Source organism: Oenanthe melanoleuca, chromosome 3 (genome assembly GCF_029582105.1).
Source record: "Oenanthe melanoleuca isolate GR-GAL-2019-014 chromosome 3, OMel1.0, whole genome shotgun sequence".
NCBI lineage: Eukaryota > Metazoa > Chordata > Aves > Passeriformes > Muscicapidae > Oenanthe > Oenanthe melanoleuca.
Window position 1 is genome coordinate 98,765,011 of NC_079336.1, and position 27,063 is coordinate 98,792,073.

Sequence of the window (27,063 nt, forward strand, 5' to 3'; positions counted from 1 at the left end):
TCAATTAGAGTTATTTTAGATTAACATCAAATTTGCACTGCTTTAAAATGCAAAACATCCCAGCACTGAGGATGAATTATATTGTGGAGAGCTGATGATAGTCCACCTGAGACAGTGATTTCATTCAGAACTGCAGGTGTTTGTTTCATTTTCAAAAAGCGATTTCTTTCTTGCCAGGTGAGATGTTCTGGATGCCAGCTTTGGTTTGTGTGAACAATGAATTGTTGATAGGATGGTTATAAAAATATTCAAATTAATATGGCATTTGAAATAGAAAACATAAATTATGCACCAAAACTGCTGCAGTGAAAAAGTGTTTTGCCTAGCTAGATAGGAGAGTGCAGTGATAGATTTAAAAGACCCATAGCAGTGGGATTCAAACCTCTATCTCTCATCTGATACACCCATTTCAAGGTCTCCATCAATTCTGTGTGCCTGTATTAAAGATAACAGAAGTGCTTGCTTTTTGCTGCATCAGGGAGCAATTATCTAATGCAAGTTAACTGCTGTGAGCCAAAATGCATTTTTACTTTGATTACTTTAGACTTTCTTGATGTACTTCAGTATTTGGAGCCATAGAAAACTCTGGTTTCGAAGGGGCCTCCAGAGATCATCCAAACTTTCTTTTGAGAGCACAGCCTTAGATTTGGTTATTTGGGGTCCTGTCAAGCCAATTAAGTCCTGAACTGTTTGCAGTGAGGGGAATTCTACCACTTCTCTAGGCAACTATCCTGATCTTTAGTTTTTCTAGTGAAGAATGTTTTCCTTGTATCCAGACAATGTTTTCCACAAAGCAGCTGCCTCTGTCCTCTCCCTGTGCATGTATGTGAAACGAGCACCCCCACCTTCTCTGTAACTGCTTTTGGGGCTTGAGCCACAGCTAAACTTTTCTACTTGCTCTATCTTGGAACTTCAGATCTGTACTCTGTTTACAAGTATGGAACCTGTTAGAGAAAAGCAATAAAGACAGAAATACAATGTAGACAAGTAACAAATACTTTTAGTCCATTGGAAATTTAATGTGTTATTAAAAAAATAATCTTGGAGCAGGATATTATCGCAACAGAGAGTGCGGAGGTAGTTTGAATTTCCCATCTGGCAAGGCCCCCAGACCAGATGGATCCACTAATGACTTTTATAGAGCATTTCATCAGACCCTGCTGAAACACGTGTCTGGCATCTTTAATTATCCTAAATTAACACGGCTCCAGCCTTGGATGCTTACATTAAGGCTTGTTGATCTTTGAAGGGAAGGAAAAGGAAATGTTCCCTGAAAGATCTTCTTCCTAAAAGACCTTATTATTAATGAGGTGTAATATTAAAATATTACCTGAGGTTTTACTGGTTCATCCTGAATGGATTGTTTGCCTGAAGAAGTGCCTTTGGAGGCACTTGGATTAAAGAGGGTTTTTGCTTTTGGAATTTACACAAGTGCATTTAGCCAGGAATCCCACTGCTTTCTATGCCTTCCCTGGAAGGAAGGGAAGGGCTCTTCCCAAGCAGTTGATCTCTGCCTCTTTCCCTTGTGTGTGCAGCTGCTCCTGCTGCTCTTCCCACAGAGGCAAGTTCTTGTGGTGTGGGGAAGTGGCTGCCAGGGCCAGTGGGCAGCACCAACAGCAGCTGCTGCTGCTTTCATCCCTTGTTTGCATCCCACCTCCTTAGCAAGAGGGAGTTCACGTCCTTTTCCCTCAAACCTGGAAAACAGACAAATTTTCTTGGGGAATTTCTACTGCCACCCTGCTTAGATCTTGTCCTCCCTGTGAAAGGAACAGGAATTACTCCTGTAACAATGTGTTTTCTATGCCATAAATTACTGTTGTTTGAATGCTTTGTCTCTTCTAATCGTATTTCCATGTAACATAACAGTATTTCAGTGTTTTCCAGTGGTGCAAACAGCAATGTAATTTCATTACAAATGGTCCAGTTATGGGATGTTTGCTTAGAAAATGCCCCTTTACAGCTCAAAACAAAGCCAGTGAAGTTGATATCCATTGAAGGAGGCAGGGAAGGGCATGGAAATCTTACAGCCTGAAGACAGCACATGACCTCTGTAACAGAGATAATGTTTTTATAGTTGAACACACATCAAATACATAACTCATATGCAGGTAACAAACAGTCAGCAAGGCTGTTCTTGAAATTTGGCTTAATTTCCTTTCTCTAACCCACTGCTCTGTCTGCCAAAAATAATCCCTTGGTTATCTAACAGCCAGACTGAACGTGGGCAGGGGGAGTGCATTGGAAAGGCTGGTGGCAGGAGATGAATGTCCTCAGCGGGGCTTGGAAATCAGGCTGCTAATTTAGGTGCCAAAAATTGATATTATTCCCTAATTTTAGTTCCCCCCACTGGCTGACTTCATGCATCAAAAAGGATAAAACAAATACCAGAGACGTTGAGTACAGACGTGTTGATGTGTAGGAAATGTGTTTGTGCTCTTAGCCCAAGAGGGGGCTCTGGCGTGTGAGAACTGCTCTGTGCTAAATGGTGGCACATGTAATTAAGTTCTGCTCTAGCAGTGAGGGAGGTTAGCCCAATTAATCCTTTCCTTCTGGTTCTTGAAGAAAAACATTCTAGCTCAATTACAGCTATCACACCTTAAGTTTGTGGTGTCACCTTTTATTGCCTGTAGGTGTAGAACTGAGGTGTGAATTAGCTGACACAAAATGTAATGTACAACTCGAGCTTGGGGAGGAAAGTAGGAATGGGCAGGGGAGATAAAACAGTAAATTGTGCTAAAATTGTCCTTTTTCCATGAAATGCATATGTTTATGAAACTTCCTTAGGCTTTTTGATTAACTTTTCTCAATAATTAGTTTTATCTGTTCCTGGGATAGCAGAAGTATTCAGCTCAGCTGCCTGGTGAGTGGCAGTTTATTAATAGGATGTTTTTCCTTATTCCATGTGTAGCTCACATAGTTGGCTATTGTTCAAATTTGTTTCCTGGGTAACTGTGTAAAACTGCCTTTGTATTCATATGACTTTGCAGAGGGGTTTTGTTTTATTTTCATATCTGAAGGGTTGTGAACAGAAATATATGGTTTGATTCTGGTGAAACAATTTATTTCTGTGTCTCTTCTGAGATTGCTATGTTTAAACATAAAAAGACGAGAGGATTTCTTGTGTGTGTTTCTCATAGTGAACAATATCCATTATTCAGCCTCTGGTCCATATTTCAGAATATTTGAGCTGATGTGCAAAAGAGGAATAATTAATAGAAAATTCCATTTTAAACCTGTGAAAGACTAGGATGCACGTCTGTGTTCAATCAGCTTATCAATCAAAAGTATTTAAAAATTCTCTGGTTAATCTTTTCCTTTTCCTAGTTAAAATGTTATTACATGACAAATTGTATCCTGCACTCACCATGTCAGTCTCAGCAAAACATTTTAAGTAAATCCTGGAATCAGCTGAATTTTGAAGACAGCTGCTGCAGTCATTCCCAAAGTGTGTTCTAACCTTAAAGTGTGTTGTTTGCAGCCTCGCAGTTCACCCGGATAAAACGCTGGTGGCCACAGGGCAGGTTGGGAAGGATCCCTACATCTGCGTCTGGGATTCCTACCGGGTCCAGACCGTGTCTGTCCTGAAGGATGCGCACACGCACGGCGTCGCCTGCCTGGCCTTCGACTCGGACGGCCAGGTCAGTCCAGCTCCTCCTCGGGCTCCGGGGAGAGGCACCGAGAATGCTGTGTGCTGAGCAGATACAGGGATGGAACTCCCGGCACAGTGGAGCTGGGATTGCCGTTCACAGCCCCGGTCTGTTTTGGAGGTGGAAAGGCACGGGAGGTGGTTTTGGGATAGAAATCACAGCCTGGCATCTGAGCGGGGTGCAGGCATCGGGTGATGGACAGGTACTCTGAGCAGGAATGTCCCGGTGTGGGACGGGTGTCCGGGGATGGAATGTCCCGGTGTGGGACGGGTATCCGGAGTGGGACTGTCCTGGTGTTGGAGTGGGATTGCCTGTGTTTTGGGCAGGTATCCAGAGCAGAAACACCCGTCTGTGGCTTAACTGCAGTGGCTTCACCTCGTGCTTGTCACCTGCTGTCCAGAGAAATCAGTTCCTGGCAAAGCCCGCAGAACCCTGCAGCGTTTCTGGCACAAGGACTGCACCAGTCTCACTGCTGGGAGAGTCTCCTTGGCTGGAGTGCACTGGCAATTTAATTGAATAATTGCATTAGGGCACAGTGTGGCTTTCTGCAATGTGATTAGTCTAGATGATATCTTGAAACCAAATTTAAAATATAACTGAATGGTGGGCTGTTCCCAGCTGAACACAATGATTTTTTACTTTCAGGCAGTGTTAAAAGCTTTGGGCAAATAGCCCTAATATTGACATATACCTGAGAAATATTTCACAGAACTTTATAAATAAATATCTGGTGTGCAATTATGTCATTATTGATGGCAAATATGTCCTGATCAGTTTCCTGACATAATACTTGCTGAAGTATATTTAGGAATTCTTAGATTAGCTGATACCAAAAACCTCAGACAAGAAAAGCCTCAGATCAACAGAACAAAATTTCTGATGGTGTAATATTTTTTAAGATATTGTTCATTCAGAAATAAATACTTTTCATTTTTTCCCCCTCATTTTTAACTTCATAAGACTGGTAGTTAAACTTTTAAAAGAAGCTATTTAAGCACCTCATGGGAATGAAGACTTATGAGCCTGGAGGCTGTTTGGGGTGCAGGCCTTCCTGAAGACCCTGATGAGTGCTTGCTGTAATTAAAACCCAAACTCACTGCCACATTGATCTTGCAGAACAGTGACAATTCCCTTTCTGGAAGTGCTTGAGAAACTGCAGTTTATTCTGGAAATAAAAATTTGCATTGAACACTTTTATATCTGGAGAAGATGAATATGGATAATGCATCTTGGCTTTTTGCTGCTCTTCCTGGCTTTGGCTGTGCCAGAATTAAAGGGCTTGGGAGGAAGAGTATTTGGAGCTCGGAGCTGCTGGCAGTTCTGCTTTGTTTAGTCAGATTCCCAAGGGAGCTGGTGTCTGTGACAGGGCAAAACAGACTCTGCACACACCTTCCAGTTTGCACCTCCCAGTGCAAAGCTTTCCTCCTTCTGTATCCAAAGGTTGCCAAGAGCCAGGGAAGATCTGCATTCAGCCCCAAAACACAAATCAGTGCGACAGTCAGGGATGGTACAGCTGCAATAACAGCTGTATTCTTTTCACTGCTAACTCTGCCAGCTGTCCATTTCCTAAATAAAAGTTAGGCAGAGGCAAAGCCCAGGTGACTCTGCTGCATTCCCAGAGTGGATCTCAGCTCCTGTGCAAGTGTGATACAACAGGGCCACCCCATCTCTCCCTGGGCCAAGTTAATTTGCTCTTGTTGAACCAGAAACTCCAGGGTATCTGTTCCTTTTGGATGAATGAATGAATGGGGAAATTTTCCTCCTGGCTGGGCTGGAGCTGACCCCACATGGATACAGCACAATTGTTCCTGCAGTGCTTCCCTGCCTAATGTTCCACAAGGTGGGGAATGCACATCAGTGTGCACAGGGTTTGCTGTCATTTCTAATGAATGGAGGTCATCCTCTATTAATGCTTCCTTTATTTATGTACCTTCAATACAGCTTTTGGAGACAAATAGAGTAAATTCCCTATTTTGTGTTACTTGTCATTAATACAGTCCTGATGACAGCTGATTTTCTTAAAGTGTTGCTATTTAAAAATGCATATTTTAGTTTGGGCTTTTTCTGTCTGAGCAGGAGCTGCTGTTTGGCAGGAGGGAAACTGCACTTTGTTCAAATGTTTAATGAGGAGCTGTCATTTTGCCTGCAATTAAGAATGTCTTCTCTTCAATCAGGAGTTAACTACAGTTTCTCCTTAAGAGAACTAACATCTTCCCTTCACAGAATTACCTGCAAAGCAGAGGCCTCATACTGAACTATTTTATCAATAGCACAGAATTCAGTTTCTGAGTTCAGATTAAACCTTTTTATGAGCTTTCTATAAATATTTTTAATGGAGTGGGAAGGGCACTGCTATAATGCATACACGCCTAATGCAAAGTTTGAAATGCAGCACTAGGGTTCTTTAGGCAGATCCTCCAAATCTGTGTAGATTTAAAAAGAATTGTTTAATTATGTGCCTAAACTACTTCACAGATATTTTCTTTTGGTAGTTCTGTCAAATTCCTGTCCAGAAGGAGAAGTAAAAAGTGTGTTTCAGCCAAAAAGGAAATTCAACATTTATCACTTTTCTGCCAGTGGGAGGCCTTCCTCAGCAGGCCAAGGTTAAAAGAAAATATAAAGTACTTCTTAGTTTCCTGTAGTGCTTTCCCTGCTGATACCAGTCAGCTAAGAAATAAACTTTCTGACACAATTTGAAGTTTTAGAAAACAGCCATTCCTTATTCCAGATTGGACACAGTTGGAGGAGTGATTTTTTTCCTCTAATCAAATGTATGTTGTGAAACTTTACACCAGCTCATTTATTCCCTCCTGATCAGACACGTTGTAATGCACTTCCCAGCTAATACATAATCACCACTTTCCCTAGAACCAATTTCCATGGCTCTGCCCCTTCCTGCAGCCCCTTTTGTGGTCCTGAAGGGGTCTCTGCTGGCTGTGCTCACTGAGAGCCCCCAGTGTTGCAATGACCTGGTTTGGGACTTCTCAGGGCAGGCACTGGTGTTTCTTGTCACACAACTGCCACAAACCCCACTCAGCTCCTCATTATCTGTTTATCCACTGCTTCCAGCTACCTTTAGTATCCCATGTGTCTTTTACATCCTTTTATCTAATTTGCTAGTTAGTAGTTATGCTCTATTTTGGAATTTCAAGGGAACATTTCTATTCTCCACGTTGTCTGTCAAGTTTTTTTTTTGCTTGAGCTGTCTCTTTTAGACAAGTCTCAATACTTCATTTTCCAGCACAGTGTTACAACAACTCTAACATTGAATTAGATTGCTTTCCAAAATCAAGGGAGTATACTTGCAGATTGTCCTGCACTCCCTGGATGGAAAATGTTCTCTTGGCCCTAACTCCTTCTCATGGTTGTTGCCAAAGTGCCCTGAGGGGAGGCATTAATAGTGCTTGGAAACAGGAGCCCTTAGGGAACCACTGTAGGCATTGTCTGCACTCATGGAATAGGTGCCATTCCCTAAGGTCTGATTTCCTGTTTCCCACTGCTGGACTGCTGAGTGGGTTTATTGTGTGTCCTCAGTGCCAATGGCCAGAGGAGTTTCTCAGTGGCCCTGCAGCTGGGAGTGCTGTGACACTGACCCTGGCCAGCTCCAGCACCCCGGTTCTAGTGACACTGGGGGTGATGGTAAAGCACAGAAATCCTTTCACATTGTGACTTCCTGCAAAAACTGTAATTTTATTTCTTTGTTCCGTGCACTAAACTTCTTTAACTCTCCCTTCACAACTCCCAATTGACAGAGCTCTGCCCCCCGTGTAGGGTGAGCCCTCCAAGGGAATCTTATTCCCCCAACAATATCTGAGAATTCCAGATTGCCCCATGAAAACCTTATGTTCCTCTAGGAACAGCTCATTTCTTCTCTCTGTATTTTTATTCCCCTGGGAGGACCTTGTGGTATAAGTCTGTAAATAATTTGTACTGGTGCTGAGGGGTGTTGGGTTGGGTTTTTGTTTTGTTGCTGTTTTCACTAATACCACATTGCTTGGTGCATTTTCTGGTGCCACAGTAGTTCAGTTCTGCAGGTTTTGCATTGGGGTAATGCCTATTGTCATCTCTCATTAAACCAAAGTCCCAAAACATCTATTTCATTCCTCTACATCAAGAAACTGTAATTGTTAAGTCAGTGGAGGGTGTGTGAACCCACTGCAGTTAATGCAGAGGTTGTCAAGGGGCTCTCCCAGGAGGGAAGATGTGGAAATATTTCAGTATTTCCACTCAGGAAAGGGATGAAAAGGCCTCAAGTACCTGCTCTCTGAATTATTGCTACAGAATGAAAGCTGGAGCTCTCTGTTCCTCTGTGAACACTCATTTCCTCTCTCTGTTATTCAGTTGTTGAGAGCTTTATTGCATCTAATATTTTTCCTAATATAACATCTTAGAGGAGTCTGTGGTTATGACACTTGTTTTCTTTGCTGGCTCAGTCCTTCTGTGTTATCACAGGTCCAGATTTTAAACAATTTGCTTACTCAGAATTCAAGCCTATTTTTTATGGAATTCATATAAAGTTGACAAAATTAGGACAGTCAGTGGGAAGGAAAAGACCTATAACTTCCACAGTAATGGCTGATCTTCTGGGCATGTCACAAATGGATGTGCTCTGCTTTTTCTCTTCCAGATTTCCCTCCATTTTATTCTGTTCTTTTTATTTCCTCCATTATTGAGATGGAAAAGTATTAAATTATTTTAATTAATGACCAATACAAATTTAATTTAACTTGGTTATTAGTTAATTATTTCAGTTCTTTTAACTGGTGATGTGATACACTAAGCTATGAAAAAGGCAATTATTAAAAGTATATCCAGTTCTGGTTTGAAAGCTCAACAAAATGAGCATAATGAACAGGGCAGTAGTTGGCAATAGTGAAAGCTTTTATTTCCCTTTCACTTTAATACCAGAATAATCAATCAAAATGCTGGAGAGGTGTGCACCTGATACAAGCACCTCAGATGTTTCAGAGTAAGAATTTCACCTGGAACACTGGCAGATTTCCTGGTAACTGGATTGCTCTTGTTTTTCCTCAGCGTTTGGCCTCGGTGGGACTGGATGCCAAGAACACAGTGTGTATTTGGGACTGGAAGAGAGGGAAGCTCCTGGCAACAGCTACAGGCCATTCTGACAGGGTAACTGTATGGAGCATCCCTGCATTTTCTCTGGGAGCTGCATGGCTCTTTCAAAAATAACCTTTGTTTCTATTAGGTTAATGCAAAGGTAATTCTGGTTATTCTGCCTGGCTTTTAAAATACTAAAATACTGAGAATTCCTTCTCATTGTGCCAGACCCAGCACAAGGCACTGTTAGTAAGCCTGGGAGTAAACGTTGTACCTACACACTAAGTAGGGTGATCTTCATATGAGATGTGAAATGAGAGCTCAGTGGCCAAAGATCATCTTGTCTCTGATATGTCAAAAAGACAATTTATCCTGAGGGCAAATTTAGTTATATTCTTTCAGTTTTCCTTAAGGCAGTTACCTGTAGAAGAAACTTGATTGAGGTAAATATTTCTTTTATATCTGTTAGCTTTAGGTAAAGGATCATAACTTAAATAAAGATAACTGACCAGATTTAAGTTTATAATGTTATTCAGGATTAGGAAGTGTTTTACCAGGTTTAGCATAAGCAAAATATCTCTCTGACATATATAAGCACATCCATGCATATGTTAAAATAAATTATGGAAACATTCTGATAGTTTGTTTATATATTATCATATTATAACATGTTTTGCCTCTGTGCAAGTTTTGCTACTGACCTCAGTAAGTGCAAGGTCAGGTTCTGAATTATCAGAACTCTCTAGGACAGGCTAGAAGTACTGAAATCTTAGTCCCAGTAGACTTTGCCAACCAGAAAAAGGAGCTTCTGCATAGAAAAGGGGATGGGAAAGAATGCCTATGTAAATATTGTTTATTCAATGGTATCTTGGAGCTGGAATGGATTGGCAGTGTGGAGTCAGGGATGAAGTGTATTGACAGAACTGTGTGAGGAACCCTTGTGTTTGCCTTGTCCTTTGGTTACAAAGAGTTCCAAATTTACCTGTAGAGTGTTCTTTTTTTAGTAACTTTTAGTAATGTGTTCTAGCAGAAATTATGGCTAAGCACTGGTAAAAACAAGCTGTGTCTAGATGCCATTACTGTATAGGTCAAAATATCAGCTTAATATATTTCTTAACAGATATTTGATATTTCCTGGGATCAATATCAGCCAAACAGAATTGTCAGCTGTGGAGTAAAACACATAAAGGTAAGAGCTTTCATTGTTTACTTGGAAAAAGTACTTGCACAAAAAACCTAAAAATCTGTGTTCTTACCTGATGAGGACTTGAAATATAGGACAGATTATATTTGTCTTTCTTTATGCTGTGAACATTTTGCAGAATGTTCTGTTTGAAGCCAGTTCAGACATTCAGCAGTGCCTGATATGCAGATTACCTGAACAAGAAAGTCAGGAAGATCCTTTGGTGTAATTTTCATCATTATATATTTATAATTTTGGGGTTTCTGCTCATTTCACCCTAATGGTCTCAACCTTTAGGTGTTTTCCTCATCCAGCACCACAAAGGGTCCCTGTGCAGCTGGTGGAGGAACCAAGGTAAAAAGTGTGAACAACCTGCACTTGGGCTTCTCATGTAACACCACTGAGAAGTGTGCAGGGCCTGTAGAGACAAAACTCTGGTTTTGTCCCCACTATCTGCTCCCTCTAAGTCACCCTTTATGGAAGGATTTGGAATAGAAACCTAGATATGTATTAGATGTTTAGGATAAAAACTTCTCATGCCTGCGGAAAGCTTAGAAACAAATCCTTGTCTGCCAATATCCTCTTCAGGTTTCTATTTTCCTCCTGTCTCCTCAAAAACATTCCTAACAGATGGCAATTATTTCACATGACTGGGGTGGGAAGAGCTTTAACTAGAAGTTTAGGAAATCATTTAATATCTCTGGTTCTGGTTCCTGAGAAGCTCGTGCCCTTAAACCACCACTGCTTCAAGCTGTGGGTGGTTTTGGCAGCAGTGATGCCATCTGTTGTGTTCTGCAAGCTGCTTTCCAAAACCTGTGTTTGTTTGGCACCTGTCCTCTGTTTAAAATTGCCATAATCACCCTGACCACAGAGAATACCAGGCACTGTAAACACATGGAGATAAAGGAATGCCAAAAAATAGGAAACAAGCAGCATGGAGGGGAAATCACTCTGTGTTCCCCTCCAGTGGTGCTCCAGCAGCAGCCTGAACTGTCTGGTACAAGGCTGTGGGAATGTGATAATAACAGCTCTGAAGGAATTGGATCACTGTGGGAATTGGGATGCTTGGGAATTGTGCTGTTTATTCCTTTAGCCATCCAGTTCTGCTGCCTCATTGGGCTGTGCAGGGATTAGAAGCTGAGGTAAAGCCCAGGAGCTGAGGAATCTCTCCCAGAGCTCAGGATCCTCCCTCCACCCTTCCAGGGCTGCCTGCCCTCCAACCCTTCCTCAGCTGAGCAGAAGGGAGGAGGAATTAGGTTTTACTCAAGGAATGGGAGCCCTGGGGGCACTATTCCCTCTGCCTTCTAAATTGGCTGATGTTAAGAGGCAAAGGGAAAATTTAATTGAATTAACTATAGAGAAGGAGCTGAAACAAAAAAACCTTGATCCAAGGATTTTCTGGAATAATGAATTAAAAAAAAACAAACTAAAAATTTGGCTGTAGGCGAATGAAGTGGGAATAGATGGATGGTGATGAATCCATGTCAGACACATCACAATTCCTGTCCAGGTGACAGAGCAGGGATGGCTCCTCTGACACACTGTGCTGTGCTGCACCCCAGAGATTTGCTGTTCTGTACCTGCACCTGTCCAGAACGTCCTGCTGCTGACAGGACTGGAGATTTCAGCACTTCTCCTGCACATCTCTCATTGATATTCTCTTTATTCTGCCTTCCCCAGGAGGTCTGGTCCTTGAGGGAGAGCTGAGTACACAAGCTGTGGTCTCTGCTTGATAAATGATGCTTATTTAAATTTTAAAGAGCACTTTTATTAAAAAAAAAAGTAGTCTTATATTTCTAGCTCACCTCCAAAGAACCTTCTGAGACAAACTTTGTTTTCTTCACTCTTCTCCTCCCCAGTCAATCTTAGATTCATTTTTGCAGAATGTTAATGACTTAGTGTGGCAGCTGAGCAAATCCCCTTTCCACACTTGGGACCTGGAGTCAGGGAGCTGTCTCATGTGTGAGTGTGTGCAGTCCCCAGGGAACAGATGGTTTCTCACTAATTGTGACTCTGTTTGAGGGGCAGAATTCTTTCAGTGCTCTGGGGAAGGGCAGAAGTGGCTGCTCCAGCATGCAGGTTGTGTAAGATAAAGTATTTTATCACTTCAGTGCTGTAGCTGTTTTGCAGACAAGAAAAATGGGATTTTCTTGGGTTTGAAAACATGCACTTGTCTGGACAGCATTTCCCAGCAAAACCTGGTAAAGGAGAGTGAGAGAATGAGAAGGGGCAGTGTGGCAGTAGGGAGGCAGCATTGAGCCTCAGCCCCTCAGGCAGATTAATCATTTGGTTTGGGTTTAGATGTACTACATTTGCTGATCTTCCCTTGGTAATGGGCAGGCTTTGGAGTAGTGGCTGTTCTGGTAGGACTGAAGGAATCACTCAGTGCCTGCCCAGACATGCTCTGTCAGGTGTGTGTGTGTGAGAGCTGCACACTCTTGTGAGAAACCAGAAACTCTGCAGAAACCTCTCCTGACCTGCCATTGCCATTTCACAGTTTTGGACCTTGTGTGGGAATGCCCTGACAGCAAAGAGAGGAATATTTGGTAAAACAGGAGATCTGCAAACAATCCTGTGTTTAGCCTGTGCTAAGGAAGACATCACCTACTCTGGGGCTTTAAATGGAGACATCTATGTCTGGAAAGGGCTCAACCTGGTCCGCACAATTCAAGGAGCACACGGTGTAAGTGGTGTTTTCATGTCTGTTTGATAAAGAGTTGGATTGAAAACCTTCAAAGGTTTCCTTCTGTTTCAGTCAGAAGGATGTCTGAGGCTGTTCAGCTATTAAGAACTTAAATGTAATATTGTACTTGCTGACATGTTGCCAACAGATGCTGAGCTGATAGTGCCAGAACTGCTGATATTTATAGCATCCATCTAACCAAGTAAACCAAACCTCAAATGAAGTCTGTAAATCTAAAGTTTCACTGATTGAGTAGCTTCAGTTATGATCAGTTTACGTAAAAATAATTGGTAAGCACATTATCTAGGCTTAAATAGAATGTTGGCACTAAAATTCCCAGCACTGGAGACTGACTCCTCGGAAGAGCTTCAGTGTGGGGCAAACCTGTTGAATCTGAGAGTTTGTACTCCAGCCATACTCCAAAGAATTTACTCCAATTGCCTGCATAACACACACCCACAAACCACCACCCCCAGCCTGAGCTCTCTTAATTAGAGTGAAAGGGGGATGTGCAGGATTTCTGACCATCTAATACAATTAACTTGCCTCTGTTGTTGCTACAATAAAGGCACTATAGGACTTCCTTATTTCAAAAGTATATTCAATTCTCCTGTTTGGAATATGACTGTGGGTAATGGCATTCTGATATGGGTTTTTTGGAACAAAAGGAAACAAGACAATTTTCTTTAGAAAAGTGATATGACATCTAACACTTGTCACTGTGGTTTTGTTCTACAAAGAGCACTGCAAAAATAATGGGGTTTTTTCTGGTCTCCCAAAATTAGTTAGGGTGACATTTCATCAGGATTCTTAGAACCTCTTCAAATGAGATCTAAGTATTGATTATTTACAGAAGTGATCCCTAATTTATGAAAGCAGAGAGGCTGGTGGCAGTGGGGCATTTTACCTGAGGAGCTACTGTAGAACTGCAGCTGCAATAACACAGCAATGTCTTTGGCAAGCAATAACCCCCTGTAGTATATTAGCAGAATTCTCTTTGCAGAATTTTAGTTAGGTTCATTAGAATGATTAAATATAACCTCTTTATATATATAATGTGATAAATTATGGAGTTTGCCATGGCTAACATGCAATCTCTATGTAATTAATAGTTAGAAAGTTTAATTTATGGAGGCATTGCACAAGGCCACTTTGAAAATGGAGGTTCTTCTCTCCATTGTATTTATCTCCCTGCAGTTCAGTTTGTCTCCTAACCAAGGTTTTCCTGATAAAATACTGACTCAGGAGGCATTCCTTGAACTATTCCAAGGTAGTTCAGCACAGCCATTAATCATGAGGCATTTTCAAAACCAAGGAGAAATTCAGACTGTGATAGAAACTTGTTTTCAGCCAAGAGAATGAATTGACACTCTTTCAGTTCCTGTCAGATTCCAAGAGATGTCTGAACTGAATTCATGAGAGAATGTCTCAGTCACCTCTGCTCCTGTAAGAATATTTGTATTGCTTGTTTGCTTGGTTTTGTTTATCACGGGAAACTCTTTATTTTAAGTGCTCCATTAGTTCTGCAATTGTCCTTGTCATAATCTTACCAGACCCACATTTGAAGTTCTGCAGATAGACTGTATCACTGCTATTTGCACTAAGGTCTCCACATAAACCACTCCAGTGGAGCACTTGAAATAAAAGCTGTGTTCACTGGTTTGCTTTCTGGATGGGCAGCAGTTTAACAAGAGTCTGTTTGAAAACGTTTGCTTTGTGTGTCTAAATGGGCTGTAAAGACCTTTCAGCCTTGGTCTGCTGTTGGTTGGCAGGCTGGAATTTTTAGTATGTATGCTTGTGAAGAAGGCTTTGCCACTGGAGGGAGAGATGGCTGCATTCGGCTCTGGGACACCGAGTTCAAACCAATTACTAAAATTGATCTCAGGGAGACTGAACAAGGATACAAAGGTAATGAGCTGTTCCTTTAATGGCTTTTCACACATCTGGGTGATGGATTGGGACAGCATTTAGTGTGAAGCATGTCTCTGCACACTGCTGATTTTTTTACTTAATGACTGTATTTATTTTTGGATCTGTGTTCCCTTCCCCCTCTGACAGTTCTGTAACCGTGGGGTGTTCCATGGTTCATGGTGTAAACACAGGGATGGAATCTCTGCTCCCCACCATGCAAATGCAAGAGGATAAGTGAGAACTAATTAAACACCTTAAGATGGGAGAATGAAGTTAGCCGATCCTTATTTAATTAATTACTTGCAATTCATTTAAGTAATTGAGATTTCTGGAACCTGATACTCAGAGATGCTAACCATCTGAAGTTTTATTCCAAAAATATGTGAAAATGGTGATGTGAGTGACCTTGACTGCATAACAAATGGATTTTTTTATTCATTCACATCTCACAGCTTCTATTATCCAGACTATTTTTCATGTACTGGAACAGAAAATATAAACCCTGCATGCAGTTGACTAGAGAGTGCTAAATTGCTCAGCCTGCTGAGAGGTTGTTTTTAAGCTTGTGGTCAGTAAAATTCCAGCTCCAAAGTTAGGATCAGATTTGTGGAATAAGATCAAGCTCTCTTAAAAGTTATACAAAGCAAAATTGTCTTGGTTTGGGGATGAGGGATGTATTTTTTAATTTTTTTTTTTCAATAATCCATTTTGATTAAAGCGAAGAAGAATTCACCATTAAAATTTTATTTGAATGCACAACAAAGTAAAGCAGTGGAAAAAGGAATAAACCAGCCTCAGTCACAGGAACGGCTAATACAAAATTTAAAATTTTTAAATCCTGTGGAATGTAGCTGGTTTTTAAATTCCCAAGGTGTGCAGCAAGCCTGTTTTCCCAGGATTGAGTTTGTGACAGAATGCCTCGAGGTTTGAGCTGGGATGTGTGACCCCAGTGCCCAGGGTGTGTCTGGGAGTGAGCTCTGGGATTTCGGGCGCTGGGCAGGGCTGGCACTAATGCGGCTCCGTGTGCCCCCAGGGCTGGGAGTGAGCTCTGGGATTTTGGGCGCTGGGCAGGGCTGGCACTAATGCGGCTCCGTGTGCCCCAGGGCTGGGAGTGAGCTCTGGGATTTTGGGCGGTGGGCAGGGCTGGGAGTGAGCTCTGGGATTTTGGGCGGTGGGCAGGGCTGGCACTAATGCGGCTCCGTGTGCCCCAGGGCTGGGAGTGAGCTCTGGGATTTTGGGCGGTGGGCAGGGCTGGCACTAATGCAGCTCCGTGTGCCCCAGGGCTGGGAGTGAGCTCTGGGATTTTGGGCGGTGGGCAGGGCTGGGAGTGAGCTCTGGGATTTTGGGCGGTGGGCAGGGCTGGCACTAATGCGGCTCCGTGTGCCCCCAGGGCTGGGAGTGAGCTCTGGGATTTTGGGCGGTGGGCAGGGCTGGCACTAATGCAGCTCCGTGTGCCCCAGGGCTGTCCATCCGCAGCGTGTGCTGGAAAGCCGACAGGCTGCTGGCAGGGACCCAGGACAGCGAGATCTTCGAGGTGCTGGTCAGGGAGAGGGACAAGCCCATGCTCATCATGCAGGGCCACTGCGAGGGCGAGCTCTGGGCCCTGGCCCTGCATCCCAAAAAGCCTCTGGCGGTCACGGGCAGCGACGATCGCTCCGTGCGGTAAGGCTGCGGCTGCTTTGTTGTGTCACTTCACTCACACACTGATTGTAATGCATTGATTTGTCATCATTGATTTGCTGGCCTTATGTTAATACTGTTAAGATAACATTTCCCCCCTCCCCAGTATTTGTTTTTAGCAGCTGCTTTTTCTCTTCGCTTTTCATATTGCATATCGTGTAAAAATAATCAGAGTTTATGTTCAAAGCGTATTGGATTTGTATCTTGTGCTTGTGTTGTTGATTTATTCCTGCTGTGTACAGGGGATCTGAATGGGGAATGGTCACCTCATGCTTCTCTTCTGGTAAGGTTAAAGCCTAAATGCCTTTGTCCAGTGTTTTACACAGAAGGTGTCTGCCTCAGCCTTGGGTGTTTAGGAAATCTGATCTAAGACCAATTCAGTTAAAATGCCAGAAAATGAGATTAATGAAAATGCACCAATGTCACAAGGGGCAGTGGAGGGGCAGACACTGATCACTTCTCTCCTGACCAGTGACAAGACCCAAAAGAACAGCTGGAGCTGACTCAGGGGAGGTTTAGGGTGGATATTAGGAAAAGGTTCTTTCCCAGAGGTGCTGGCACTGACCAGGCTCCCCAGGGAATGGGCCCAGCCCCGAGGCTGTCAGAGCTCCAGGAGCATTTGGACACTGCTCCCAGGGATGCACAGGGTGGGATTGTTGGAGTGTCTTGTGCAGGGCCAGCAGCTGCACTGATGATCCTGATGGGTCTCTTCCAACTCAGGATATTCTGTGATCCTGTGTTTAGTTACACCACTTGTGTCTTGAGGATTTGTAGCAAAGTTTTAAAATTTTGTCCACGAGTTTGTGGGCATTGTGAAAAGTCAAGGATGCTCCTTTTCCTGTCTGTGTAAAATCTGGCATATTGATAAGCTTCTGAGGGAAAAAAAGGCATTTTACTGTGCTTAGTAAGACTTGACTGTAGAGTTTGGAGGTGCAGCTCAGACTCTCCCCCAGTCCATACTCACAGAGCTGCTGTGTGTTCTCACCTCAGCATGGACTCTGCCCAGTGGCCCTGGTTATTTACCTGTGATTAAAGAGACAGGGATTGTCCTGAGTGCCAAAAACCCCTCTCCTGCCATACACCCATCTTCTGATTACTGCCCCTTCAGATGGCACCTTATGATTCACCTCTGCCTTGGGGCTTGCTGCTCAGCTGGGATTTCTTATTTCGTCCCTTTCAGTCTTTTCACCTGTACTGGTTTCCTACCCTTGCCATCCCTCATCTCTTTCTAACGCCAGTTAAAATCCAAGTGAATGCCAGAACTGCCAGTTGTTCTCTACAGTGCTGTTTTCTCCCTGCTTCCTACAGGAGGATTATTTCTTTCAGTGTCTACAGTGCATGAATGATCTCCTGCTGGGGTTTGCCTGCTCAGTGTTACAGACAGGCACAAGGGTCCTGGCAGGGTGCAGGGCAGTTCTGGAGGGAGGGCTGCAAAGCTGGGATTAGCATTGCACTGCTCTCAAACCTATAATCCCACTAAAATGGGATTTCTTGTCTTGGGCTCATCCCTTGGTGAGCAGAGCAATTCAGCTCCTGGAGCTGGAGAAGGTGCTGCTGACTCAGAGCCTGAGCCAGCCCTGCCCCTCCAGGAGGCACTGCAGGGTCTGTGTGCACATCTGACCTCGATTAGTGCTGCTCTCACCTTTCCTACCTCTGTTGGAGCAGCTGTGATGTCCCTGATGCCTTTGGATGTGCCATCCCTCAGATGTGCAGGGGTTTGTTTTACTGCCCAGCATCACACACTTTTGAGCTGTGTGGGCACAGCAGAGGGTGGGATTTCAGTGCTAGTGGGATTTTTTTTGTAGGCTATGGCTTCATGTGAAGAATTCCAGTGAAATGTAGAAACACTTTCATGAAGATAAAGTAGACAAAAGGATTTTCCTGCAATTTTTCTGTACTACTAAAATTGCATCAAAAAGGATGTTTCTGTATTGCCTTTCACTGGGTAATTTTTCTTAGTATTTGATTATCACAGTTTTTCAAAGAGTGGGTATCTAATATAAATCTAAGTTGATTTAGAAATAAAAGTATTTAGTAAGTCAGATGATATTCGTGGGTCTGGGATGTCTAAATGAGAAGGGGAGTTACTGTATTTTTCCCTAGCCCAGCTGAGGGAAGGCTCTAGCCAAATATAGGTTTCTAACATCTTAAATTTCCAAAGCAAACCATCTCAACTAGGAAAGCTGCTTGCTCCCTGTCCCTTACCACAGGAGCAGGGAAAAAATTATCATTTTCTGAAGGCATAGAGAATTAGTTATTGCATTTATTTAACAGACTCTCATATTTTGCAATTAGGATTCCGGAGTGTTGGACAAACTGATTTATGTGGAAGCAATATCTTGGAGCACAAAGATAGTTGGGTATTGTTGTCCTAATTTCTCTATCCTGAGAGAGGTCTTTCATTCATTTTCCCCCATTATTTCAGTTGTTCTTGAAATTTCTAAGTCTTGCAGACTACTGAGATCTGATGAGTCAGCCTGTAGTAATTTGGGCATCTCCCTCCATTCCTTCAGAAAAATACAGGGATATTATTTGCCTTTATATTAGGGTATAATTTACTGATTGATTATTTTTAATTGCACTGATGTAAGTGAGGGAATCAACATGCAGTTTTGTCTCCTGGCTCATTCGGAGTTAGGGCAAGAAAATCTTCCCTGTGGTTGGAGTGGTGATGTTCCCCGAGTGTTGCTTTCAGTGAGCTGCATTGACCCTTCCAGTCTACAGAAGCTGCATTTTTATTTTTCATTTTGGGGAATTCAACCAGCTAAGTGAAGTTAGAAATAACACCAAGTGCTGATGTAATTGAGCTTCACTCTGTTTTCTTCTACCACAGTTGTATTCAGGTTGAAGAGAACCCAATCCTTTCCCCACTGTTAACCCAAGGGGTGTGTGCAGGTGGTTTTCCCAGCTGAGCTAGACCCTTGGGGCTCCTGGGCAGGCAGGAAAAGCCCCTGGTGCTTTCCCTTCCCTTGGGGCAGGTTGTGGAGCCTGGCTGACCACGCCTTGATCGCGCGCTGCAATATGGAGGAGGCCGTGCGGAGCGTGTCCTTCAGCCCCGACGGATCCCAGCTGGCCCTCGGCATGAAGGATGGCTCCTTCATCGTCCTCAGAGTCAGGTGAGATCAGCAGCCACTGCCTGCCTCTCCACAGGGACAGAAATTATCACTGTGCATCCATATCCCTTCTCAGAGGTGGTAGCTTGGCAAAGAGGAGAAAATCTGCGCTTTAATTATTTCTAAATATTAGCTCTTAGGAACAATGTTGTTAAAATTTAAGATTTTCAAGTTTGGCTCTTTTCCTGTAGTCTGAAGTTACACAGGTATTTAGTGAGAAGAAATGTGTATAACAGAGAGAACATAGTTTGGAGAGGGATCTTCTTCATTGGTAATTTATTTCCTGCCATACACATACAAAATAATTGGTGATCCAAAGACATTTTGAAGCATTTTCATGATAAACATAACTTCTACTTTTTGTGTTAGTGGCAAGCCTGTTTTTTGCTGCATCTTAAGCATTTTCTGTCTGAAATGCTGTTGTGGAGAGCACACAAAAGCAGGTATTGCCTTAAATTAGCCATAGAGTGAAACAGCCGAACCCCCAGCATGATTTCAAAACACAAAAGCTGTTTCAATTGATATCTGGAAGAGTTTGCCCCCTCCTGACTATTCTCCATATATTTGCCAAGCATATACTTAAAATACTCAAGAGCTCCAAGCTGATAGGAGGGAAAAGCTTGGGAAAACTCCTGTAATGCTCTGCTTTAATGACTTTAACAAAACTTAAGTGAGCTGTTCATATGAATTTTAAAGCCCTCCCAATGACTATTTTTCTAAAGAAGTTAATCTTCTTTGTCTCCCAGTAATCTTGTCCTCGTTAATTTGTCTGATGCTCCCTAGAAATCTCTGGCTTGGGTTAGGAATGCTTCTCCTTTCAGGACCTGCTTTTGCAGTGCTGTGTGTCAGGATTTAAAAGAAATACTTCCAAAATATATCTCAATAAATTTGGGTTGGATGCTGCCAGCAGTAGCTCATTAGAGCAGGTGAAGAGGATGAAGAGCATTGTGGTTTTTATCTGTTGCTTTAAAAAATGCTTAGAATCGATGGAAGGAACAGAAAGTTATCCACAAAAAAAAAAAAGGAGGGGGGGGTGGTTAAAAAAATGATGTTGTGCCAGTCCTTCAGTGTGGTTGCAGTGTCCTGTCCCCTGCTGGCAGGGACATGACCGAGGTGGTGCACATCAAGGACCGCAAGGAGGTGATCCACGAGATGAAGTTCTCCCCGGACGGCTCCTACCTGGCCGTGGGCTCCAACGACGGCCCCGTGGACGTCTACGCCGTGGCCCAGAGGTACAAAAAAATCGGGGAGTGCAGCAAATCCTCCAGTTTCATCACCCACATCGACTGGTCTGTGGACAGCAAGTTCCTGCAGACCAACGATGGCGCTGGAGAGAGGCTCTTCTACAAGATGCCCTGTAAGTTTACAAGGGGCTCGTGTTACAAACCGTTCAATTTTGGTTTGGGTTTGAAGAGAGCACCACAGGTGTGATACAAATACTGCAGGTGAAAGTGGAGTTTCCTGGCTGGAACTTAGAGAAATAGCCACTGCTGGTTTATTAAATATCCTCAGCTTTAAGGAAAGGCTGTCTCTGCTGTGTAAATCACACGTTTTTTCATAGAAAGTTTTGCAGGTGACTCACTCTCAGATAAATACCAAAACCCCTCTGTCCCTGTTGTCCTTCCTTGATGGATGATTCCTGTTAGTGATCAGAATATTTTTAAGAATGTAACTAAAAATAGGAGAACTCTTTGAGTCAGCTCAAATTGCTGAGGTTCTCAATATAAAAACTTATTAGTAGAAACAACACTAATAACTAATTGACTTATTCCCATTCTTATTTGAAAATGCTTTCTAATGAGGAAACTTTCGCAGAAGAGAGCTTTAGAAATAAAATTCTGGGCTCTTTTGGGCTAGTTTGGCAGCCTCCAATCAACTCTAAAACAGCCCCTGTAAGTAAAAAGTTCCACAGAATGACTGGCCAAATACTCTCATTTCTGGGACCTACAGTGTGGATGAAAAACTCCTACTATCAAATCTACTATTTAAATCATGTGAGCATGATTTTAAATTGTGTATTATTAACCTTCTAGCACTTGAAAGTGTTCTAGGAACTCGGGCTATTCACTGTACTTTCTACTGAAGGCATTTCTTTGGTAGATTTGGAATTATGAAGTTTTTCCACTTTCATATGTTTTTAGCATGCTAATCCTAAATATTTTACAATTCTCATTAGTATTCTGATTATTTCTAATGCAGCTGCATTAGAACTCCTCAGATGTGTGATGTCCTCAAACACCACAAATGAAAGATTATAGTAATTTAAAGAAGATTGTCAGTCTCCTTAATGGAGGTTAAGAATGAATCACAACTAGAATACACAGATAAAGATGATGAAAAGAAACAGAGTTTCTAAAAAGCAAATGATGAAATTGGTCATTCACCTGCTCATTTTCAGCTGGGAAGCATCTAACGAGCAAAGATGAGATCAAAGGAATTCACTGGGCCTCCTGGACCTGTGTGATAGGATCTGAAGTGAGTGGAATTTGGCCAAAGTACACAAACATCACAGATGTCAACTCTGTGGATGGGAATTACAGCAGCTCCGTGCTGGTGACTGGGGATGACTTTGGGCTGGTGAAATTATTCAGATTTCCGTGCCTGAAGAAAGGTAAGCTGGAATTTTGTGTGGCTGAAAAATGCAAGATTTACCTCAACATCATATCAGTGTATTTTCTAATGGTGGCTTTTCATTCTGGTGTAAAATTCAGATTAGTGTGTGCACAATTCCTGCAAATATTAATGGCTCTAGAGACCAGACTTGCACCCTCTCTGTGTAGCTGTTTCCAGAAGTGGTGAGAATGTCTGGCTGCTTCCTCAGGATTTATACTGTACCAAGCATAGAGCCAGTAATCCAAATCAAACAACTTTGTGCTTTGCTGTGAGCTTCAGTGTTTAATTTGATATCACATCTCAGTGTATTTTCCAAATTTGTGTTTTAGGAAAAATGTAATGCATGTGTTGAGTTTACTCTGGCACTCATGGCCAGAAAGGTGAAAATTAAACCTTGTGTGTGTTCCTGCCAAGATTGAAGTACTCTTCTGACAACTAAAGCTATTGTCCATATTGTTTTATGCCACTTATTTTCATATCACAATTACTTTTGTACCAGCATATCAGATAAGGCATTTGAGTATTTTTTGGTTTTCAGATTTCACAGGTGCATGTTTCTATTAGGAACCTAATTTCATTAGTCACAAGGTTAATTTTTCCCCTTCCATACCAGCAGTTCTGTTGTTTTCAGGAGCTAAATTCAGGAAATACATTGGCCACTCAGCCCATGTCACCAATGTGCGCTGGTCCCACGATTTCCAGTGGGTTTTGAGCACGGGAGGTGCTGATCACTCTGTCTTTCAGTGGAGATTTGTTCCAGAAGGGATAACCAATGGCATCCTGGAAGCCTCTCCACAAGGTAATCATCATCTCTCTTCAGGTATTTATTAAATTAGATCAGCACAGACTGCAGCACTGCTGGAAGAGCTTTTATTGAATTAACAGGAAAAAAAATCATAATTCTTTGGAATTGCATCTACTCAGCATGTTTGGGACATTGAAGCTTTCAAAGACAAGCCTTGGTTTAGGACACATTAAAAGCTGCTGCAGGCTGCAATATTTGTGTTTGGGAATATATAAGCAGCATTCCTCAAAGTGTGTGAAAGAAGACATTTAGAGGGACTAGATAATTAAATTTTCAACCTTAGCCATCTAATTTGCATTCAGAAGTCATACTACACATGTTTAATAGTTTAATTTTATTTTTCAATGCAATCTCACATATCTCACCACAAATGTCTCATATTTATGCATTAGCTGTACTTCAGATATTCTTCTTGTTATAGTTGTGATCCTTATAATATCCTACCAAAGCCATGTGAGCTGTGTCCTGGTGGTTGCAAAAATCTGGATTCCCTGCAGCAGAAGGGCAAAATTTCACTCTGCACATGCACAGTTTGGTAAAATACCTACATTACAGCCAATATTTTAAGCACAAAGAGTGATCAGTGAAAGCTTTTATGTGCCATTTCTGAGTGTCTGCTCTCCAGACCCTGTTTTGAAAGCAGAATTCTCTGATGCTGGAACTGTACCAGTAACTGCTCAGTGATTTTGCTTCTCTCTGCCACCTTCCTGCCCCAGGCAGGGAAACAGGAGAGACAGAAATGAAGCCTGACACATTCAGTCAGCCCCCATGACTTCTGCAAGCTGCTTGAGCTCCCAAACTTCTTGTCTACTGCTTTGCCCATAGTCTGTATTATATAAACATCACATACTATTTTCTTGTGGTTTTACCTGCTCAGTATATTGATTTTTCATTGTTTTTAAAGCAGAGGGTGGTGTTGATTCCTACAGTGAGGAATCAGATTCAGATTTATCCGACGTGCCAGAGCTGGATTCTGACATTGAGCAGGAAGCTCAAATCAACTATGATCGCCAGGTGAGTGTGAAATAACCCTCAGGGCCCATTGCCTGCCAAGTTCCCATCACTGCTCAGCAAGGAGAAGAAGTTTGCTGCTGACTCACAGGCTGCTCTCAGTTATTTTGATGGTATTCGGCTGATTATGCAACCAGTATACATAAACCCGTGAGCTGGAGATGAGAATTTGAGAGGGTTTGGAGAAAAGAATTTGAAAGTGTTTTGGGGGTTAGAACTAGGTGATCTCTGAGGTCCCTTCCAACCCAAAGCACTCTGATTTGAGTTTTATTTACAAGTCACTTGAGCTGTTGTCATTGTGAGCTGAGTATTGCCTGTCCCCTTGTCCAGTGACCTCTAGCTGCAATAGGGCCAGGTCAGGAATTCCTCAGAGCAGCACTGGGATCTTGCACTAAAGGGAAAATCCAAGGATAAGCTGGTTCATGTTGGTTTAAGGGATTTAATGGCTGGCATGGGGCTGCTTTCTGCAATGTGGAAAGTTCACCTCTAACATTCCAGGCTTTAGGCAAGGGCATCCTTTATCTTTTCACCTCACTTTCTAGCCTACAATAAATTGCATAGATCCTTCTGCCAACAGCTTCTTTCACCTGTTTATTACAGAGATCCATCATGATTAACAAATGAAACAGGTTTTGCCAAATTCTCTCCCTTCCCTCTCATTCATTCACAGTATCATCAGAGTTCTAGTCCCATGCTCCTCCTCCTGGTTTTCCATCTGCATTCAATTCAGTCATCATCCTCCTCCACACTGTCTGTGTGTCAGAAAGGACGTCTGGGTTTGAAAACTCCAAGTGACAATACCATTGTAGCCAGTTAAACAGCAATATTCCAGGCAGGTTAATGCATGGAAAAGCAGGAGCTTCTTAAAGTAGCATCTCATATAGGAAGTGTGAGACAGCCCCAAGCAGAAGCTGCATTTGGCATTTTGTTAAAGGAAATAATTGACAAAAGCATAGGGAAATAAAAACATTGATCTTTGAGAATTGGGATTTGGTTTGGGTTTTTTTCTTTTTAATGTTATGGCTGAAGCAGCAGGGAGGATTCTGCATTTTGAGATGGATCAGAACATGATGCCCCAGCATTTTGTTTCACTGGGTTTCTTTCTTTCTTATCCTTTCTTCCAAAAATCCAGTGTTACTCCTTGGAAGTGAGGTAGATTTCTCTGGGAGAGGCAATTTCATTATCCATTTGTCCAAGAAATGTAGACACAGAAAAAAAACCACTAAAGCTGCATTCCAGCATTGCAATGGATTTTGTCTGGGGATGCTTCAAACACCCTTAGTGGTTCCACAGAGTTTTAGCATTTCTGAAGTATTTAAATGGAAAGCATTTTGTGTATTATAGAGCTGTAATTGTACTTTGGGATTCTGGACATGTTGGCAGATCACTGGAGTGGTTTTGGTAACTGTGTATTTCACCATAATCCTGAGATAGAAGCATCTCTTCATGCTCAGATTTGAGCTTGGACACTGAAACACAGATGAAACTAAAAATCCCATGGAGACTCCCAGTAACCATTTCCATTCCTTTTCACTTAGTGACACTGGGATCTTCTAGAAAAATACACTCTGCTGTGCTGCTCCAGATTGCTCTCTTGGGCTACTCAGGCCTGGAGGATTTGCTGTCCAGAAAACATTTATTATCATCTGAAGGCTGGGAAACAAGAGTTCCTGGCTCTGCATTGTAACCACTGAGCATCACATCAGCATGCACTACATTTCATGCTTAAAGTCACTTCACTCACATACACAAACGTTTAGAAAACCAGAGACGTGCATTTAACTTGAGCAATTCTTCTTTAGGTTTACAAAGAAGACCTACCTCAGCTGAAACAGCAAAGTAAAGAGAAAAACCATCCTGTGCCCTTCCTGAAGAGAGAGCGAGCGCCCGAGGACAGCTTGAAGCTGCAGTTTATCCATGGGTAGAGTAGTAGCAGACAATATCTGCTATTTCTGTCTGATTAACATTGCTGGGGTGTTCTGACAATTCATATCAGAGCACTTTTTGATACTTAACCACAATGAATTTGTCATTGTTCCTGTGGCAATTCTTAGAGATTTTCTATTTACGGTTGTATTTCAGGCTGGATGGAGCTCTGAGCACCTGGTCCAGTGGGAGATGTCCCTGCCTGTGGCAGGAGTGATCCATAAGGTCCCTTCCAGCCCAGCCCATTCCATGATTCTCTTTGTTAAGGGACAAGGGAAGCTTATAACACTGATAAAGAATACATCAGTGTTGAGTTTTGTGAAATTACATTTTGTACTTGTTGCTCACTACACCTGATGTTTCCTGGAGCAAAGAGTCTCTGTTAATTGCTTGTGATAGCTGTGATGTGTTAAAATGCCTGACAGATTTCTGCTCCAATCCAATTCCTTGTGAGGCTTAGCTGGACACAATTCTATGTAAGTGATGCAGCCTTTTTGTGAAATCAGTGCTGATTTAGGAACTGAGTGCAGAGTAACCCTTGAGAGGATTGCTGAGCTCCTGCTCTTGGGGCAGCTCTGTGATACTCCTGAGCTCAAGCTCCTTTCCCTGAGCACCCAAAGGACCTGTCAGCCGGATTTCCCAGCAGCTGAGGGGCAGCCACGAGGTGTTTGGTGTTTGCTGCAGGTACAGGGGCTATGACTGCAGGAACAACCTGTTCTACACGCAGGCAGGAGAGGTGGTGTATCACATCGCCGCCGTGGCCGTCGTCTACAACCGGCAGCAGCACTCGCAGCGCCTCTACCTCGGCCACGACGACGACATCCTCAGCCTCTGCATCCACCCTGTCAAGGACTATGTGGCCACTGGCCAGGTGGGAGCTCAGTCACAGCACTGTTCTCTTTTGCCATGCTCTTTTTCCTCTTAAATCCGGGCAAACTCAGTGTTGTTTTCTATTTCCCCTCTAAAACTAATGGAGGTGATTATGGAACCGTTCCTATACAGCAAACACTGCTGGAATTGTGCTGTGGCCTTCAAAAGTCTTACATTTACTTTTGGTCTCTGCTGTAAAACACAGGAGCTGTGTTTTATCTCTTTTGGACTTTCCTTGCTCAGCTGCAGTATTTTTGTAGGAGCTTTCAGCAGCCTTGCTCAGATAAAAGCCGTTGGGCACTTTGCTGATAGCTGCTGCTGAATATGATGTATTCAGTGTATTCAGACATCAGGATAAATGAGACCATGAATATTCTGCTGAATAATGATAGTTTTAGGAACCATCCACTGATACTTCTCTGAAAGAGAAAATAAATCTTGAAAAAGATAAAATAGGGCTTATGACAAAGCAGTGTTTTAAAGATTTAAAAGTGCTAATTACTGTTATTGGGGTGCTTTGAACTTCTGTAGGCAGAGATCCCAATTAACCCTCTGACCTA

The 27,063-nt window shown here is 42.6% G+C and overlaps 1 protein-coding gene across 2 annotated transcripts in view; it reads left to right on the top strand.

Annotated features, from left to right (window-relative positions):
- Positions 1–27,063, top strand: part of EML6 (EMAP like 6) — an 86,792-nt gene that overhangs the window by 22,263 nt on the left and 37,466 nt on the right. Inside the window, exons 2-14 of one of the 2 annotated variants that reach the window (XM_056488036.1) lie at positions 3,479–3,638; positions 8,682–8,780; positions 9,829–9,897; positions 12,389–12,574; positions 14,347–14,482; positions 15,946–16,147; positions 19,144–19,281; positions 20,379–20,635; positions 21,677–21,889; positions 22,523–22,690; positions 23,601–23,710; positions 25,510–25,628; positions 26,318–26,504. In XM_056488036.1, the coding sequence (XP_056344011.1) occupies positions 3,479–3,638; positions 8,682–8,780; positions 9,829–9,897; positions 12,389–12,574; positions 14,347–14,482; positions 15,946–16,147; positions 19,144–19,281; positions 20,379–20,635; positions 21,677–21,889; positions 22,523–22,690; positions 23,601–23,710; positions 25,510–25,628; positions 26,318–26,504 (2,044 nt within the window). The remainder of the gene's footprint in view (positions 1–3,478; positions 3,639–8,681; positions 8,781–9,828; positions 9,898–12,388; positions 12,575–14,346; positions 14,483–15,945; positions 16,148–19,143; positions 19,282–20,378; positions 20,636–21,676; positions 21,890–22,522; positions 22,691–23,600; positions 23,711–25,509; positions 25,629–26,317; positions 26,505–27,063) is intronic. The other variant, XM_056488037.1, reaches the window with a different exon arrangement.